Genomic DNA, 18,955 nt, shown 5'->3' on the forward strand with positions numbered 1-18,955 from the left:
ATCCCCAGCTTTAGGGGATCCCCAATTTCCCAGCTGTGCCTCTCCTGCCTCAGTTTCCCCAGAGGGGATTTTTGGGAGGGATTGCTGCCGGTTTGGGTTTTTGGTTTTTTTTTTTTTTTTTTTTCCCACGGGATTCTTCACGGAGCAGGGACGAGGAAGCGGCTCCGGCGGTGACAAGGTGAGCCACCAGGTATCCCCACTGTCCTGGGCACCCCAAAACCCCCGGGCTGTCCCTCTCCTGCTGCTGCCTGCCCCGAGCAGCAGATGCTTCCCTGGAGGAAGTGACGGGCCCTGTTTTCATCCCCCAGGGATCTTCGGGGTAGGAATCCCCTGTCCCTGTGTAATCCTGCTAAAAATACCGAGCCTGTGTCCTCCTGTCCTGCCCGGTGGCTCCCCTGTCCCCCGAGTGTTGTTTGGCCTCTCAGACTGCCCCGTGCTCTGGGTTGATTTAATTTAAGCTGAGTTTAAAATTCAAATGAGATGTGGGAAGGTGGGAGTTGGGATTGGTGGCATCTCTGCTGTTTGGGGCTGTGCTCAGGTGTGTGGGGAGATGAGCTGGACACGAAATGCTCCTGGTGCTCCTGGGCTGCCCCATCCCATGGGAGAGCTGGGAATGGTGGGACCATCCCTGCCCTGGGCTGGGATAACCCAGCTCCTGCCAAAAGAGTGATCTGGGATCCAAAAATCCAAAATCCTGCTTGGGGACAGCTGGGAATGGTGGGATAACCCAGGTTCTCCCTGGGTTGGGATATACCAGGCTCTGCCCCAGCTCTCCTGCCTAAGGAATGTCTTGGGATCCAAAAATCCAAAATCCTGCTTGGGGAGAACTGAGAATGGCAGGAGCATCCCTGCTCTGGGCTGGGATAATCCAGGCTCTGCCCCAGCTCCTGCCAAAATCCTGCTGTCCTGGGATCCAAAAACCCAAAATCCTGCTTGGGGACAGCTGGGAATGGTGGGATAACCCAGGCTCTGCCCCAGCTCCTGCCTAAGGAATGTCCTGGGATCCAAAAACCCAAAATCCTGCTTGGGGAGAGCTGGGAATAGTGGGAGCATCCCTGCCCTGCGTTGGGATGCACCAAGCTCTGCCCCAGCTCCTGCCTGAGGAGTGTCCTGGGATCCCAAGACCCAAAATCCTGCTTGGGGCTGTGCCCAGGAGCGGCTCTGGAGCAGAGGGCTCTGAGCTCCTCCCTGCTGCCCTGGGCACCATCCCGGCCCTGTGGCCTCTGCTCCAGCCTGGCCAGCTCAGACACTGCCCCAGCCTCTCCCTGGCCTCTCCTGCTCCTCAGGGGCCTCCCAGGACAGTCCCCAAGCCGGGGCTGCAGCATCTCCCTGAGAATGGGATCCCCATCCTGCCAGGATTCCCCGTGCCACCTCCCTGCTGGCCAGGTGTGACAGGGACTGTGACAGGGCTGGGATGTGGCCACTGCTCCGTGTCCATCCCAGAGCAGCCCCAGGGCTGGTTTGTTGCCTTGTTTTTATCCTCCACTCCCTCTCCACGATTCCAAGCTGCCCAAATCCCAAAGCTCAGCTTTAGACTCACTCTAGGCTGTCAATCAGAGCTAAGCCAAGCCCAGGATGGGTCTGGAGGAGGGAGGAGAGGTGAAGGGGCAGCGGGGTGGGAGATGCTGCCCTGGACACCTCCCTGCAGCAGATCCAGCTGGAGGGAAGGGAAAGGAGGAGAGAGGGGTGACCCAGTGTGTGCCAGCTGCTGCCACATCACCCCAGGGTGGCTTCCCAGTGCTCCCAGGCTGGGAAGAGCCCATTCCTGGTGCCAGGTGGGATGGAGGAGTGGACAAAACCTCGTGCTGGCATCCAGGACAATCCCCCAAGGGCTGTGCCACTGTCACCTCCAGGCACCAGGTGAATTTGGGGACAGAGGGACAGAGCGAGATGGCTCAACTCCTCCCTACCTGAGGGCTCCTGTGTACAACCACGGAATTGTTGAGGCTGGAAAAGATCTTTAAGATTGTCAAGTCCAATCTTTGGGCCAGCAGTGCCAAATGCAGCACCTCAGCACATCCCTCAGCACCACATCTACATGTCTTTAATGTCCTTGATGTTACACTCAGGTGTGACATCCATGTTCTTTAATTTTGAAAGCCATACTCTCTGATTTTGAAAGCCATACTCTCTGATTTTAAAAGCCATGTTCTCTGATTTTGAAAGCCATATTCTCTGATTTTGAAAGCCATACTCTCTGATTTTGAAAGCCATACTCTCTCATTTTTAAAGCCATGTTCTCTGATTTTGAAAGCCATACTCTCTAATTTTGAAAGCCATGTTCTTTGATTTTAAAAGCCATATTCTCTAATTTTGAAAGCCATACTCTCAGATTTTGGTGATCAGACAATCACAAACAAAACCATTTGATTTTAAAAGTACCAGGGCTGCTGGGGAGGTGTCGGAGGGGCTGCCCAGGGGATGCTGTGCCCCTGCAGAGGGTGAGGCCTGCAGGTGTTTGCTGCTGCAGGACAGGCTGCCTTTGCTCCCCATCCTCCTGCATTCCTGCACCGGCCCTGCTACCTTGTAAAGCACGAGGGAATAATGAGAGGAGCGGCGCTGATTTAGTGCAGGCGCCGCCAGAGAAAATACCAAGGCCTTAGATGGAAACATTCCCCCCTGACAGCTCGCCTGGAGGCTCCCTGCTTTCCCTTTGCTTCCACCCCCATGGAATTCCTGGGCTGCTGCACCCTGGGGCTCGGGGAAGCCCCAGCTGGCCGGGGGCGAGGGCAGATTCCTGACCCCGGTGGCTTTGGCACGTGGATGTGACACTTTTGGAGGCCTGGACGGCACAAATCGGTGCTGTCACAACCCCTGGTGGCAGCAGGCTCAGAGCTGTGGGGTTTGGGGTTCAGGGCTGTGGGTTTGGGGGCTCAGGGGTGGAGATTTTGGGGCTCAAGGCAGAGGGATTTGGGGAGCCGCGTTGTGAAGCGCCGCATCCATGCCAAGGCCGTGCCCAGCGTTCCGCCTCCAGCGCTTCCCTGCCCTTTGCAGGAGTTAATTGCTGCCTTGGGCACGCCAAAACCCAGCAGTTTTCCAACGTCAATTAGCAGGAGGCAAAATAGGAGCAAAATGGGAGCCAGAGCAGCTGGAACGAGCAGGGTGGCGGCGGCCGCGTGAGTGCCCTGCAGGGTGGCGGCAGGGACATTCGTTTTGGGGAATGTCACCTCCTCCTGCCTTTTCCTTCTGCTTTCAGTGTGACCTTGGCCATGCTGCCATCCCTCCTCTTGGCCTGGCAGGAGGAAGGAGAGGAGGAGGAGGATGGTGTGACACAGCCAGGCGTGGGACAATGCTGTGGTGGCTTCACCACCGTTGGTGTCACCTCTGTGGGGTTGAAGGTCTGTGACCAAGGGGGTGACAGCCGGTTTGGGGACAGGCCCCAACTTTGTGTCCTGCACATGGCAGCCCCGTGGCCGCACTGCTGGCACCGGGAATGGTGGGCCTGGCACAGCCCTGTGGGAGGAAATACTGCAGGGCTGTCACCGTGGGTGACAGTGACATCGCCAGTGACAGTGACACCGCGGGCCAGCGGCTCCTGTGGCACCCTGAGCCTGCGGTAGCTGGTGGCTTGTGGCGCGTCACCCTCAATTGTCCCCAACCCGATGTCATGGACAGGGAGATGTGGAGGAGCTGCTTGGGGAATGGGAATTGTCGCTCGTGGAGATGGGAATTGTCACTCATGGGAGTTGGAAATTGTCATTCATGGTAGTCAGGAATTGTCACTTGTGGAGACGGGAATTGTCACTCATGGGAATTGGGAATTGTCATTCATGGGAGTCAGGAATTGTTACTCGTGGAGATGGGAATTGTCACTCATGGGAATTGGGAATTGTCATTCATGGTAGTCAGGAATTGTCACTTGAGGAGATGGGAATTGTCACTTATGGGAATCAGGAATTGTCACTCATGGGAGTCAGGAATTGTTACTCGTGGAGATGGGAATTGTCACTCGTGGAAATTGGCAATTGTCACTCATGGAGATGGGAATTGTCACTTGCAGGAGTCGGGAATTGTCGCTCATGGGAGTTGGGAATTGTCACTCGTGGAAGTTGGGAATTGTCGCTCATGGGAGTCAGGAATTGTCACTCGTAGGGACCCGCAGGGATGCGGGACACGGGGACCCTGCCCTGCCCTCCCTGCCTGCCGGGGCTGGCGAGCAGCAGCCTCAGGGCCGGATCCCAACAGCGAATTCCCGCAGGAATTCCCGGCTGCAGCTCCAGCCCCGCGCCCTGGGCTGTGTCACTGCTCCGTGCCTGGTTTGTCACTCGCTTTGTCACTGGCTTTGTCACCGGGCTGGTGACTCGGTTGGTGACTCAGTTTCCCTGGCACAGCGCTTCCTGGGCGTTTTCCTGCTCCTTTTCCAGGACATTCCCCCCACTTTTATTCCCCCCACATTTATTCCCCCATCTCGCCGGATGAAGCCTGCGGGCTCCTTCCCCCTCTGCCCCTCCAGGAGCGGGGGTGTCCGGCTGTCACCGGGGTGTCCCCAGAGCCATGGTTCGGCTTTGCAGTGTCCCCAAGGTGTGGCGGGGGTGCAGTGTCGCTGTCCCCACCCCTGGCGGAGGAAGCGGATGCTGCTGCGGGAGGAAGGGGACATCCCGCGGGTGCCACAGGTGGCTGTCCCCGGGTGCCACCGCTTCTGCTTTCGGCACCTGTAGGGTGCAAGGAGGGGGGCTCGGGGACACCAGCGTGGCCAGGGGAAGGGGACAGTTCCTCGTGAGTGTCCGGGGGTCTGTCCGCGCTGTCGCGGCCTGGCCTTGTCCCCTTCCCCTCTCCGTGGCACCAGGATGGAGATTCCGCCACCGTGACCTTCTGCCACGCTGTCCCTCCTCCCCGAGGGTGACAGTCCCGGCGGGGATGTCCCCTGCCCCTCCGAGGTTTGTCCCCGCCCGCGCCACCTCGCTGTCTCCTCCCCCGCCGCAGGAGGTGTCGCCACCCCCGCCGTGTCCCCTGCGGGTGGCCTCGCCCGGCGCCGCAGGGGTTAAGGAGGGGAGGCTTCCCTTGCCAGGGGTGTTGCTGGGAACGGGCGGGAGCAGGAGCGGGAGCCGCTGCCATCTGCACATTGCGATTTGGTGAGTGTGCAGGGGAGGGGCCCCCCAAGCCCGCCGGGGCCCCCCCCGCTGCCCGAGGTGGCTCCTGGGGGACATCGGGGGGACAGCGGGGACCCCCAAACCCCCCCAGAGCCGCTGTCACCGCGGGCTGGGCACCGCGTGCTCCACGTGGCCCTGTCCCACCAGCGCAGGGAGCCGGCTGAATCCCGGTGTGGGGTTTGTGTCCCCTCCCTCCGTGCCCTCCCTGTCCCCAAGGTGTCACCCGTGCCCAGAGTGCCAGTGCAGAGCCAGTGGGAATGTGTTTCACCCTGCTCTGAGGGGCTGCAGGGGGGTCTGGTGCCCTCCCCAGCCCCCTCGGGGGTTGGCAGCACCCCATGGGTGTCTCCCTGGATCTGGATTCAGCCATTCCAGAGGATTTGCACCACCCTGGGCCCCCTCGGTGATGGCAGCACCCCAAGGGTCTCTCCAGGGGGTTCCTGCCTGGATTCAGCCATTCCAGAGGCTCCCTGTGCCCTCCCCAGCCCCTCCCGGTGATGGCAGCGCCCCATGGGTGTCGCCCATGGGTTCCTGCCTGGATTCAGCCATTCCAGAGGATTTTCACCTCCCTGTGTCCTCCCCCAGCCCCCCGGTGATGGCAGCCGCCCATGGGTGTCCCCCCGGGGGTCTCTCCCTGGATTCAGCCATTCCAGAGGATTTTCACTTCCCTGTGCCCTCCCCAGCACCCCAAGGGTCTCTCCCGGGGGTCTCACCCCATGATTCTTGCCTGGATTCAGCCATTCCAGAGGATTTTCACTTCCCTGTGCCCTCCCAGCACCCCATGGGTCTCACCCCATGATTCCTGCCTGGATTCAGCCATTCCAGAGGATTTTCGCTCCCCTGTGTCCCCAGCCCCGCTCCGGGAGCAGTGAGTGGGTGTGAGGTGGGCAGGGAGCAGTGCAGCCCTGCAGGGGCAGTTCCAGCCGCCAGGGCACTAAAGGTGCTCCCAGGCCGTTTCTCTGCTTTCCTTGGCTACTTTGGTTCCGTTTGTCCGTCTGTCCGTGCAACCTCTCTCATCCCGCTGCAGATGCAGCTTCAGATTCCCAACAAGAAAAAATCTCAAACCCGAGCCAAGGAAGGGTAATTTTGAGGGAGTTGATTTTTTTTTTTCTTTTTATTATTTTTTTTCCCTCCCCACTTGGCAACATAAACAGCATCCCTGACAGCTTTACATTGAGTTTGCCATGGCAACCTCCGGCAGCCAAGTGTTCCCAACACCCCATTCCCAAACTGGGAGAGGAGATGGACCCTGCTGGGTGCTGCTGAGAGGGGCTGGCATCCAGGTGCTTGGGGAAGGTGATGCCACCTTGATCCACCTGATGCCAGCTGGGATCTGTGGCTCTGGGCAGGGAATGTGGTGGCTGGTGATGCTTTTCCTTGGCCTGGTGGTGGGAGATGTCCCAGCTGGGGCACGGATTTTATCAATGGAAGAACATCCTGAGCTTGGGCAGGGATTGCTGATCATGGGAGGATGGAGCAGTGCTCCCATCTGGGGTCTGATCTGATGTCCTGAGGCAGGAGGATCCCTGTCCTTACCCAGGGACCCAACCACAGCTGCTGCTGGCACGTGCCAGGCTCCCGGTGCCATCAGCAGTGCCACCAGCATGGCAGCAGGGCCACCCACACCATGGCTGGAGTTGTCACTTGTGCCATCTCCGGCTGATTAATTTTTCCTCGTCGCTTTTCTCCGAAGTTGAATCCAGCAGGTGCTGGGGCTGGGGTGGGCACAGACCACGCTGGGGTGGTGACCCTGGCCGTGGGCACTGTCCCTGGCAGGACAGAGGTGTCCCTGGCAGGACAGAGGTGCTGTGCTGCCGTTTATTATTCCGGGCAGGTTCAGCTGCAGCACCGGCTCCGCTGCTCCTCGCCAGCTCCTCCTGCCTGGAGCCCGCACGCTCCTTCCTCCCCTCACACTCCTGCTCCTGCTCCTTCCTCCCCTCATATCCAGCTCCTTCCTCCCCTCACACCCCTCTCCTTCTCCTTCCTCTCCTCATACCCTGCTCCTACTCTTCCTCCCCTCACACTCCTCTCCTAATCCTTCCTCCCCTCATACCCCTCTTCTTCCTCCCCTCATATCCGGCTCCTTCCACTCCTCACACCCCTCTCCTTCCTCCCCTCACACCCCACCAGGCTCCAGGTGGGTCCCCAGCTCAGGGATGGCATTTAGGAGGTGACACAGCTGGTGTCACCTTCGCAGGGAGGTGACAGAGGAGCTCAGGGAGCTCAGGTCCTGTCCTCTCCCCACCTGGGCTGTTTACTTTCTTCCCTCAGGGAGTTTGTTCCTCTCCGAGGTCTGGGAGCTGTGGGAATGGATTCCCAGAGTGAAGGACAGAACGTGCTGGGGTCACTGGGAGCTCCTCAGAGCGATGGCTCTGATCCGGGTGGATCCCCTGGGAATGGGGCTGTGATCCCAAAAGGGCTGGGGGAGGATGCTCAGAGTGGACAGGAACCATCCCACACCTCGGTCCCAGGCTGGGATTGCAGGGTGGGACACAGGGATGGTGCTGGATCCCTCCTCTTCCCAAGGACAGCAAATTCCAGGCTGGAATCTCACAGTGGGACACAGGGATGGTGCTGGATCCCTCCTCTTCCCTAGGACAGCAAATTCCAGGCTGGGATCTCACAGTGGGACACAGGGATGGGGCTGGGTCCCTCCTTTCCCCTGAGAGCAGAGTGGATTCCAGGCTGGAATCTCACAGTGTGACACAGGGATGGTGCTGGATCCCTCCTTTTCCCTAGGAGAGCAAATTCCAGGCTGGAATCTCGCAGTGGGACACAGGGATGGTGCTGGATCCCTCCTTTCCCCCAGGACAGAGCAAATTCCAGGCTGGAATCTCGCAGTGGGACACAGGGATGGTGCTGATCGCTGCCCCCTGAGCTCTGTCAGGGGTAATTAAGGGCTAGGCTGTTCCAGTATTAATTAACCGTCTCCCTCTTAACCTCTGAGCGCTCCTCAGACAGCGCCGGTTGCTATGAAAGAGGAGGAAATGAGCGTGGTGGGGAGGGGGAATTAGCGTTTTTTCTCTTAATCAGCAGGAGCCTGCTTAATTGGGCCTGCCACCTCCTGCTTCCCGCTGCTGGGAGCTGCTGCCTTGCAGGGATGGATGAGCTCAGCTCCAGGAGGAGCCGTGGGATAACGGGGCTGGGGATGGGCAGGGATCCCTGCTGGATGGAGCAGCAGAAACGCTCTGGGTGGGAGCTTGGGTGTCCCAGGAGCTGCAGTGTCGCCATCCCTGTGTCCTTCCATGCGTGTGTCCCATTCCTGTGTCCTTCCATCCCTGTGTCCATCTCTGTGTCCTTCCATCCCTGTGTCCATCTCTGTGTCCTTCCATCCCTGTGTCCCATCTCTGTGTCCTTTCATTCCTGTGTCCATCTCTGTGTCCTCCCATCCCTGTGTCCCTATTCCTGTGTCCCATCCCTGTGTCCTTCCATTCCTGTGTCCCATCCGTGTGTCCCCATCCTTGTGTCCCATCCGTGTGTCCCATCCCTGTGTCCTTCCATCCCTGTCCCATCTGTGTCCTTTCATTCCTGTGTCCCATCCCTGTGTCCTTCCATCTCTGTGTCCCATCTCTGTGTTCTTTCATCCCTGTGTGTCCCATCCTTGTGTCCCATCTGTGTCCTTCCATCCCTGTGTCCCATCTCTGTGTACTTCCATCTCTGTGTCCTTTCATTCCTGTCCCATTCCTGTGTCGCTTTCCTGTGTCCCATCCCTGTGTCCTTCCATCCCTGTGTCCTTTCATTCCTGTCCCATTCCTGTGTCCCATCCCTGTGTCCCATCTCTGTGTACTTCCATCTCTGTGTCCTTTCATTCCTGTCCCATTCCTGTGTCGCTTTCCTGTGTCCCATCCCTGTGTCCTTCCATCCCTGTGTCCCCATCCCGGTGTTCCCCCCATCCTGCCCCTCTCCCCCCCTCCCTGCAGCTGGACCACAGGTCCCTCCCGAGGTGGGGACATTCTGGCGGTGTCACTGCTGTCCCCGAGGTGCAGTTGGTGCCTGTGGTGCCCTGATAGTGCCGGGAGCTGCCCTGGGGGTGCTGCTGGTGGGATAAGGAGGGCCAGGCAGGGGGGGTTGGTTCTTTGGGGTTGTGCTGTCCCTGGGGCTGGGGCTGGAATCGGGGTGGTTTGGGACAGGACAGTTTGGGACAGCTCTGGGGCAGGAATTGGGGCAGTTTGGGACAGCCCTGGGGCAGCTTGGGACTGTCCTTCGGCTGAAATTGGGGCAGTTTGGGACAACCCTGGGGCTGGAATTGGGGCAGTTTGGGACAAGACAGTTTGGGACAGCCCTGGGGCTGGAATCGGGGCAGTTTGGGACAGCCCTGGGGCAGCTTGGGACTGTCCTGGGGCTGAAATTGGGGCAGTTTGGGACAGCCCTGGGGCTGGAATCGGGGCAGTTTGGGACAACCCTGCGGCTGGAATTGGGGCAGTTTGGGACAGGACAGTTTGGGACAGCCCTGGGGCTGGAATCGGGGCAGTTTGGGACAACTGTGGGGCTGGAATTGGGGCAGTTTGGGACTACTCTGGAGCTGGAATCGGGGCTGTTTGGGACAGTCCTGGGGCTGAAATTGGGGCAGTTTGGGATGGGGCAGTTTGGGACATTTCTGGGGCAGGAATTGGGACAGTTTGGGACAACTTTGGGGCTGCAGTTGGGGCAGTTTGGGACTGCTCTGAGGCTGGAATCGGGGCTGTTTGTGATGGGGCAGTTTGAGACAACTCTGGGGCTGAAATCGGGGCAGTTTGGGATGGGGCAGTATGGGAGAGCTCTGGGGTTGAAATTGGGGCTGTTCATGCCATCCTTGTGCTGATTTGGTGCCTTTCTGTGGGGTTTCTGAGGGCTGGTGCACCCCCTGTGTTCCGGGATCAGCCATGGGCGTTCTCCCTCCTCCCTCCTGTCCCTCCCCAGCCGGCTCTGCCACCCCTGGGCCCCATCTGGGGCGGATGCTGCCGGAGTGGCCGTTCCCTTGTTGCTCTTTATTTATTTTGCCCTCAGAAAGATTTTATTTTCTCTCCATGAGAGCCTCCCCTCACAGCCTTTTTGCCTCTGGAGTGCCGGGAGCTTCCCTGGAGCTTGGGAACACAGCTAACCCTGGCTGACAAAAAGCCCTTTTTCCCTCTGGCCTGTGCTGTTCCCTTCATGTCCCTGTTTGTCCCTAGAACTCTGAGATGCCAGCAGGGAATCCCAGCCCCCAAATCCCTGAGGAATGGGGGAGCTGTGGGATGCTCATGGTCCCTGCTTGGCCTCATTGAAGTGTTTTTAGGGCTCCTCTGTCCTTGCTGGGGGGTTGTGACCAGGGCGGCAGCTCTTGGGGACACTGAGAGCCACTTGCTGCCCTCAGGGAGCCGCCTCAGAACAGGTCATTAACGGAAAAGCCTCAGTTTCTGAGAAACTCTCAGGTTTTGGTGGTTTCTCTTCACTTCCCTTTTGTATTTCGTGGTTCCTGTGGCATCTCCCAGCTAGTGCAGAGCCCACGGGGTGCTGCAGCCCCTTTCTCTATTGGCGTATTGGGATATTGGGAATTTGGGATATTGGGACATTGGGACATTAGGATTTTGGGATATTGGGATACTTGGATATTGGGATATCAGGATTTTGGGAATTTGGGATATTGGGAATTTGGGATATTGGGATATTTGAGGTATTGGGATTTTGGGATATTTGGATATTGGGATTTGGGGAATTTGGGACATTGGGACATTGGGATATTGAGACTTTGGGATATTGAGACTTTGGGATATTGGGACTTTGGGATATTGAAATATTTGGATATTGGGATATCAGGATATCAGGATTTTGGGAATTTAGGATATTGGGATTTTGAGATACTTGGATATTGGGATATTTGGACATTGCGATTTTGGGATATCAGGGTATTGGAGTATTGGGATATTGGGATATCAGGATATTGGGACATTGGGATATTTGGATATTGGGATATCAGGATATCAGGATATTGGGATATTGGGACATTGGGATATTTGGATATTGGGATATCAGGATATTGGGATATTGGGATATCAGGATATTGGGATATCGGGATATTGGGATTTTGGGATATCGGGATATCGGGATATTGGGATATTGGGATATTTGAATATTGGGATATCAGGATATCAGGATATTGGGATTGTTCCCTACCTGCCAGCAGGGCGGGGAGCGATGCTGGGGCCCCCACGTCCTGCCCAGGGGAGGAAGCAGCTGTTTCCCACTGCTGAGGGGTATTTTTAACCCAAAATCAATGGGAGGGTTTGTCTGGGCTGAAAGTGAAGAACCACCTGCGCTCCTTTCCTGCCCGGCCCCGCAGCTGCGGCTTTTCCCCGCTCCACACTCCGAGCTCAACTTCTCACCCAGGAATTCCTGCCCCAAGCATGCTGACACCAAATTCTCCCTAAAAACTCCCCTCCTTGGGGCATCACCGCTCCCTCTCCCACCCCATGGGGCGCCTCGCTCCTTCCCAAGCCCTCCTGACGCCGATATTTTTGTTTCCCACGGTTGTTTTCGCAGCTCCAGTTGCTGTGGTATCCAGGGAGCCCTCCTCCTCCTCCTCCTCCTCCTCCTCCCGCTGCAGGAGCTGCACGCCGGGCGTTGCTAAGGTCGCCTCCGCGGTAACATGCACATCCTGTTTACACCTTCATCCCGACAAGTTGGGCTCGGCTAGAGCCGCCCGTTCCCCCCGGGAAGCCCCCAGGGAAGCCCCCAGGGAAGGGGCCACACGGAGCATCCCCCCCCGGAGCCGCCGGAGCCGCGAGCGAGGCCGCGCCGGGAGCGCCGCGCCGGGGGCACCGGCACCGTGACAAGATGACGAACAACGTGGCCGACCACCACCCCGGGAACTCAGTGGCCGAGGGCAGCCATGAGGGGGACTTTGGGTGCTCCTTGGTGGAGCTCAGGAACCTCATGGAGCTGAGGAGCGCCGAGGCCGTGGCCCGGATCAACGACTCCTATGGAGGCGTCCAGAACGTCTGCAAGAGGTTGAAGACGTCGCCGGTTGAAGGTGAGTGGGCTGGGGTTGTCCCCTCTGGTGTTGTCACCTCCAGGATGGGGCCAGGTGAAGGTGACATCTGATGGTGGTGTCTTCCATGGTCTGGGGTTGTCACCTCTGGTGTTGTCACCTCCAGGATGGGGCCAGGTGAAGTGACATCTGATGGTGGTGTCTCCCATGGTCTGGGGTTGTCACCTCTGGTGTTGTCACCTTCAGGATGGGGCCAGGTGAAGGTGACATCTGATGGTGGTGTCTTCCATGGTCTGGGGTTGTCACCTCTGGTGTTGTCACCTTCAGGATGGGGCCAGGTGAAGGTGACACCTGATGGTGGTGTCTTCCATGGTCTGGGGTTGTCACCTCTGAGGTTGTCACCTCCAGGATGGAGCCACATGCATGTGATGTCCAAGGGTGGTGGCTCCCAAGGTTTGGGGTTGTCACGTCCAGGATGGAGCCATGTGAAGGTGACATCTGATAGTGGTGGCTCCCAAGGTCTGGGGTTGTCACCTCTGGGGTTGTCACCTCCAGGTTGGAGCCATGTGAAAGTGACACCTGAGGGTGGTGGCTCCCAGAGTCTAGGGCTGTCACCTCTGGGGTTGTCACCTGTGGAATGGAGCCATGTGAAAGTGATGCTGGAGGGTGGTGGCTCCAGTGGCTGTCATGTGGTCTGGGATTGTCTCTTTTGGGATGGAACCACATGAAGGTGGCACTTAAAGATGGTGTCTCCAGTGGCTGTCCCATGGTCTGGGGTTGTCACCTCTGGGGTTGTCAGGGATGTGGGTTGGGGTTAGCAGCTCCTCCCCACAGCCCAGGTGCTGCTCCAGTTGTTCCCTGTTTAATCATTGACAGAGTGGGAGGGGAGGTGTAAAGGTTAGAGGGCGCTGGCGAGGTGGCCAGGTGCCACCTTCAGCTGTTGGGGGCACTTTGGGTCAGGGACAGGAGCAGTGAGTCCCCAAAGGGCCCAGGTCCCTCCTGGACTGAAGATTCTCCAAGGCAAACCTGGACACTGCAGCTGGGGTGGTGGCAGTGACACCTGGGGTCACCTCTGGGAGGGTCTCAGGGTGTCACCTCTGCCCTCACGGGCTGGGCTGGCTTTTGGGGTCCCCTCATCAGCCAGGCTGGTGGCACTGGTGGCACAGCAGTGGAGCCTTCCCTGGCACTGAGGGGGTGCAGGGGGCAGAGAGTCCCTGGGTCCAGCTCTGAGGGGATTCCTGGGGCTGTGGGATGGGGACTTGGCCCTAAAACTGGGATGGGACTCAGCCCTAAAACTGGGATGGGAACTCAGCCCTAAAACTGTGGGATGGGAACTGATCCCTGGAGCTGTGGGGTGCTCTAAAACTGTAGGATGAGGACTTGGCTGTGACAGTCTGTGGGATGGGAACTCAGCCCTAAAACTGTGGGATGGGGACACAGCCCTGGAATTTATGGATGGGGGCTCAGCCCTAAAACTGTGGGATGGGGACACAGCCCTGGAATTTAGGGATGAGGGCTCAGCCCTAAAACTGTGGGATGGGAACTCAGCTCTGGAGCTGTAGGACGGGGACACAGTCCTAAAACTGGGATGGGGACTCAGCCCTAAAACTGGGATGGGGACTCAGCTCTAAAGCTGTGAGATTGGGACACAGCCCTAAAACTGTGGGATGAAGACTGAGCCCTAAAGCTGTGGGATGGAGACTTGGCCCTGGAGCTTTGGGATGGGACTCAGCCCTAAAACTGTGGGATGGGGACTCAGCAGTGACAATCTGTGGGATATTTTTAGTGCTGCAGGGGGGGATTTGCAGCTTTCCAGCTGCGAGCGGGACCGGGAAGGACAGACAATATCGGGATGTCGTTAGAGAAGGGGGGAAGTCCCGGTGGAAACACAAAGCCCAGGTCACAAACAATGTGCTCAGCCCTGCCAAAGTGGGATCACGCTGCAGTGGGGCGGGAGGAGAGGCGGGAGGAGAACCCAAAAGGTTCTTGTAGGGGAGGTGAAGGGTTCAGCCCCACCCCGATGCCCCTGGGATGTCCCTCCCGTGGAGCTGAGCTGCCCCAAATCCCAGAGAGCACACAAAGGGTCTCTGCTCCAGATCCTCGGGGATTTTTGGGAAGAGGAGAACCCCAAGGGGACCTGTGGCACCTCTGTCTGACCCCACTGTTTGTCCCCATCCCCATTCTCATTGTCCCTCTGCTGATCACCCAGCTGATCACCCTGGGGTGGCACAGGGCCTTGTCCTCCTGTGTGTCACCAGCCCGGGGTGTCCTGCCAGCACCCCTGTCCTGCTGTAGGATCCGTGCCCTGGAGTGCTCTGATCCCACCTGGACCCATGGGGACCCTCGGTGCCACCCTGTGCTGCAGGCCTGGCTGTCCCCTCTGCAGCCTTGCACTGTCCTGGCTGTCCTCTCTCCAGCCTGGCACTGTCCTGCCTGTCCCCTCTGCAGCCTGGCACTGTCCTGGCTGTCCTCTCTCCAGCCTGGCACTGTCCTGCCTGTCCCCTCTCCAGCCTGGCACTGTCCTGCCTGTCCTCTCTCCAGCCTGGCACTGTCCTGGCTGTCCTCTCTCCAGCCTGGCACTGTGCTGGCTGTCCTCTCTCCAGCCTGGCACTGTCCTGCCTGTCCTCTCTCCAGCCTGGCACTGTCCTGGCTGTCCTCTCTCCAGCCTGGCACTGTGCTGGCTGTCCTCTCTCCAGCCTGGCACTGTCCTGCCTGTCCTCTCTCCAGCCTGGCACTGTCCTGGCTGTCCTCTCTCCAGCCTGGCACTGTCCTGCCTGTCCTCTCTCCAGCCTGGCACTGTGCTGGCTGTCCTCTCTCCAGCCTGGCACTGTCCTGCCTGTCCTCTCTCCAGCCTGGCACTGTCCTGGCTGTCCTCTCTCCAGCCTGGCACTGTCCTCGTGGGCAAACACTGTCCCCCAGAGCCCCCCTTAGGTGGCCCTTGGGGTCCCCAGCCCCGGTGTCACTTTGGGGTCTGCTGGTTGTGGCAGCTCCAGCTGTGCCCCAGGAGGTGCCAGCAGACCCCAAGCCCTCGGGGCAGCTCCCAGAGTGGCTTTGGGGTGGCTTTGGGGTGTGACTGCACTGAGTCACCCGTGTCCCCTGGGTGCCAGCACAGCCACCCTGACTCACCCAGGGCTGCCACTCCCCAGCCCCGTTCCTGCAGGGAGGCTCCTTGTGCCACTGTCGCCAGGCAGATGTGGCACTGGTGACAGCTCCCTGCTGTCACATGTGGCCTCCATCCAGAATTTATGCCCCATTTCCCTGCTAATCCTGCCCCAGAGCCTGCAGTGGCCCCATGGGTGGCACCTGCCCAGGGCTGCTGCTCTTTGTCACCTTTGTCACCTGCAGTGGCATTTGGGCTCTTTGTCACCCTCCCTGTGCCAGCACAGAGCCACCAAACCCCCCCCCCAGTTCCCCAGGGACGGTGGGGGACAGCCCTGGGATCGTTCCCATGGGTGGGATCTGCTTTGGGACCCCTGGCTGCCCTGTCCCGTGTCCCCATGTGTCCCCATGTGTCCCCACGTGTGTCCCCACGGCTCCATGGCCATGAACCACATTTTCCACCCTCTGCTGGGGAATCCGGGCCGGGACATCCCAGGATCCTGCTCAGCCTCCTCGTCATGGCTGGGTGGGGACAGCGAGGCTGCTGTGCCAGCTGCCAGCTGTCCCCTCCCTCCGTGCCAGCTGCCAGCTGTCCCCTCCCTCCCTGCTGTCCCCTCCCTCCCTGCAGCTGGGCTGGAGCGGAGCGGGATCGATCCTGCTGCTTCCTCCTGCTGCAGGGACACGTGGGGACACATGGGGACACGGGGCTGGCATGGGGGTGTCACTAGAGTGACATGGGGTGGGCAGGGAGGTGTCCCCACAGAGTGACACAGGGCTGGCAGGGAGGTGTCCCCAAAGTAACAAAGGGTGGGCAGGGAGGTGTGACACAGAGTGACATGGGTGGGCACAGAGGTGTCCCCAAAGTGACACGGGGCAGGCATGGGAGCGTCCCCAAAGTGACACAGGGTGGGCACAGAGATGTCCCACAGAGTGACACGGGGCTGCCACAGAAGTGTCCCCTCCAGAGTGACATGGGGCTGGCACAGAGGTATCCCCTAAGTGACAGGGGCAGGCATGGAAGTGTCCCCAGAGTGATAACAGGGTGGGCACAGAGGTGTCCCACAGAGTGACATGGGGCTGGCAGGGGATGTTCCACAGAGTGACACCGGGCTGGCACAGAGGTGTCCCCAAAGTGATACCGGGCTGGCACAGGGGTGTCCCCCCCAGAGTGACACAGGGCTGTCACCAGAGTGACATGGGGCTAGCACAGGGTGTCCCACAGAGTGACACAGGGTTGGCATGGAGGTGTCCCACAGAGTGACATGGAGCTGACAGGGAGGTGTCCTCAAAGTGACACAGGGTGGGCACAGAGATGTCCCCAGAGTGACACGGGGCTGGCAGGGGATGTCCCCAAAGCGACGGGGGTGGGCAGGGAGGTGTCCCCAGAGTGATAACAGGGTGGGCAGGGAGGTGTGACACAGAGTGACATCGGGTGGGCACAGAGGTGTCCCCTGAGTGACACAGGGTGGGCACAGAGGTGTCCCCACAGTGACATGGAGCAAGCAGGGAGGTGTCTCCAAAGTGACATGGTATCCTCAAAGTGACACAGGGCTTTGGGAAGGGCATCCCCTGGAATGACATGGAGCTGGCAGGGAGGTGTCCCCCCAGAGTGACACAGGACTGGCACGGAGGTGTCCCTGGGAATGACTCGGAGCTGTCCCCTGAGTGCAGGACCCGGGTCCCCTGTCACTGCCAGGCTGCTCCAGGCACCACCAGGATGTGCCCAGAGCCGTTCCTGGAGCATCCCGGGACCTGGCAGTGACCCGGGGACATCTTAAGGTGGAGCAGGAGGGGGTGGGGGGGGTCCCTTAAGGTGGTGCTGGGGACACAGCGGTGTCACACTGCCACTGTCACCATCGCTGCCTCATGGCCTGGCACCCCTGCAGCATTTATGGCGTTATTAGGGGTGGCAGTGTCACTTTGCCACTGTCACCCACTGCTGCCTGGTGGGACCCCATGAGCATTTATGGCTTTATTAGGGGTGGCAGTGTCACTTTGCCACTGTCACCATCACTGCCTTGTGTCCTGATACCCCTTCAGCACTTATGGCTTTTTGGGGGTGGCTGTGTCGCATTTCCACTGTCACCCACTACTCCCTCCTGGGACCCTGTCACCATTCATGGCTTTGTTTGGGGTGGCTGTGACACTTTGCCATTGTCACCCATCCCTCCATCCTGAAACCCCATGAGCATTTATGGCTTTGTTGGGGCTGACTGTGCCACTTTGCCAGTGTCACCGTCACTGCTCCCTCCAGGTACCCCCTCAACATTTGTGGCTTTATTAGGGATGGCCATGTCACCATTGTCACCCATTGCTGGCCCATGTGTTGGAACTCCCTCAACATTTATGGCTCTGTTTGGGGTGGCCCTGTCACTTGGCCACTGTCACCCACTGCTCCCTCCTGGGACCCTGTCACCATTTCTGGCTTTATTGGAGGTGGCCACATTGCCACTGTCACCCGTGGCTGCTGGCAGGCTCTGAAGGGCCTCAGGTTCCCTTTTATTCCCCATCCTCACTCCCAGCTCTGTGTCCTGCTCCCTCCATGCCCAGATCCCAGTTTGGACCCAGTGTCCCCAGGCCTGGGAGAGGCTTCCACAGCTCCAGGGGCTGGCACAGAACAGGGCTCAGGTGCCACGGGCACTGCCAGGGCCAGAATTGCCCAGATTGCCCAGAATTGCCCAGAATTGCCCAGAATTGCCCAGATTTACGGCTCATTTGATGTAAACAAGGCCACCAGTCTTGGTGCCAGCTGGCAGCACCTGGGTGGGCACTTGCCAGGGTGCAGCCTGGTGTCCCCTGACTGAGGGTGACAGTGGCACAGCACTGCTGCAGCCTGGTGTCCCCTGCCCAGATGTGACAGTGGCACAGCACTGCTGCAGCCTGGTGTCCCCTGCCCAGATGTGACAGTGGCACAGCGCTGCTGCAGCCTGGTGTCCCCTGACTGAGGGTGACAGTGACATTCTCCAGGCTGCAGGCTGATACATTATTTATTTGTTTGTTTATATTTTGGTTATTAATTATTCATATTTTTATTTATTTATATCTTGGTTTATTTGTATATACTTTATATATTTATATTTAATGTTTTAATATTTATTGAATTAGTTTATTTATTTATATTTTGATTAGTTTATATATTATATTCGTTTATATATTATATACTAATATATTATCTTTATTGCATTATTTAATTAATTCCTTTGTCTATACTTTATTCATTTATAATTTATTTATTTATACTTTAATTATGTTTTATAATTTATATATTATTTATTTATATTTTAGTTGTTTATACTTTATATAATTTCTATTATTTATTTGTCTCTATTTATAGGTTTGTTTTATTGATTTGTTTATACTTTATTTATAGTTTACTTTAATTTAATTTTATTGATTTGTTTATACTTTATTCATTTTATATTTTCCTTTCCTTTTCCTTTCCTTTTCCTTTCCTTTTCTTTTCCTTTCCTTTTCTTTTCCTTTCCTTTCCTTTTCCTTTCCTTTTCCTTTCCTTTTCCTTTCCTTTCCTTTCCTTTCCTTTCCTTTCCTTTCCTTTCCTTTCCTTTCCTTTCCTTTCCTTTCCTTTCCTTTCCTTTCCTTTCCTTTCCTTTCCTTTCCTTTCCTTTCCTTTCCTTTCCTTTCCTTTCCTTTCCTTTCCTTTCCTTTCCTTCCCTTCCCTTCCCTTCCCTTCCCTTCCCTTCCCTTCCCTTCCCTTCCCTTCCCTTCCCTTCCCTTCCCTTCCCTTCCCTTCCCTTCCTTCCCTTCCCTTCCCTTCCCTTCCCTTCCCTTCCCTTCCCTTCCCTTCCCTTCCCTTCCTTCCCTT

General features: G+C 57.7%; 1 protein-coding gene across 8 annotated transcripts in view; it reads left to right on the forward strand.

Moving 5' to 3' along the window:
- The window catches only part of ATP2B4 (ATPase plasma membrane Ca2+ transporting 4), a 65,598-nt gene that overhangs the window by 13,732 nt on the left and 32,911 nt on the right, over positions 1-18,955 (forward strand). For 7 of the 8 annotated variants that reach the window (XM_059487928.1, XM_059487929.1, XM_059487934.1 and 4 more), the window contains exon 2: positions 11,586-12,075. In XM_059487928.1, coding sequence (XP_059343911.1) covers positions 11,880-12,075 — 196 coding nt within the window. In that variant the 5' untranslated portion in view covers positions 11,586-11,879. Of the gene's footprint in view, positions 1-4,742; positions 4,878-11,585; positions 12,076-18,955 lie in introns of those variants that run through there. The other variant, XM_059487930.1, reaches the window with a different exon arrangement.

The sequence above is a fragment of the Ammospiza nelsoni genome, chromosome 23 (genome assembly GCF_027579445.1).
Source record: "Ammospiza nelsoni isolate bAmmNel1 chromosome 23, bAmmNel1.pri, whole genome shotgun sequence".
Classification (NCBI taxonomy): domain Eukaryota; kingdom Metazoa; phylum Chordata; class Aves; order Passeriformes; family Passerellidae; genus Ammospiza; species Ammospiza nelsoni.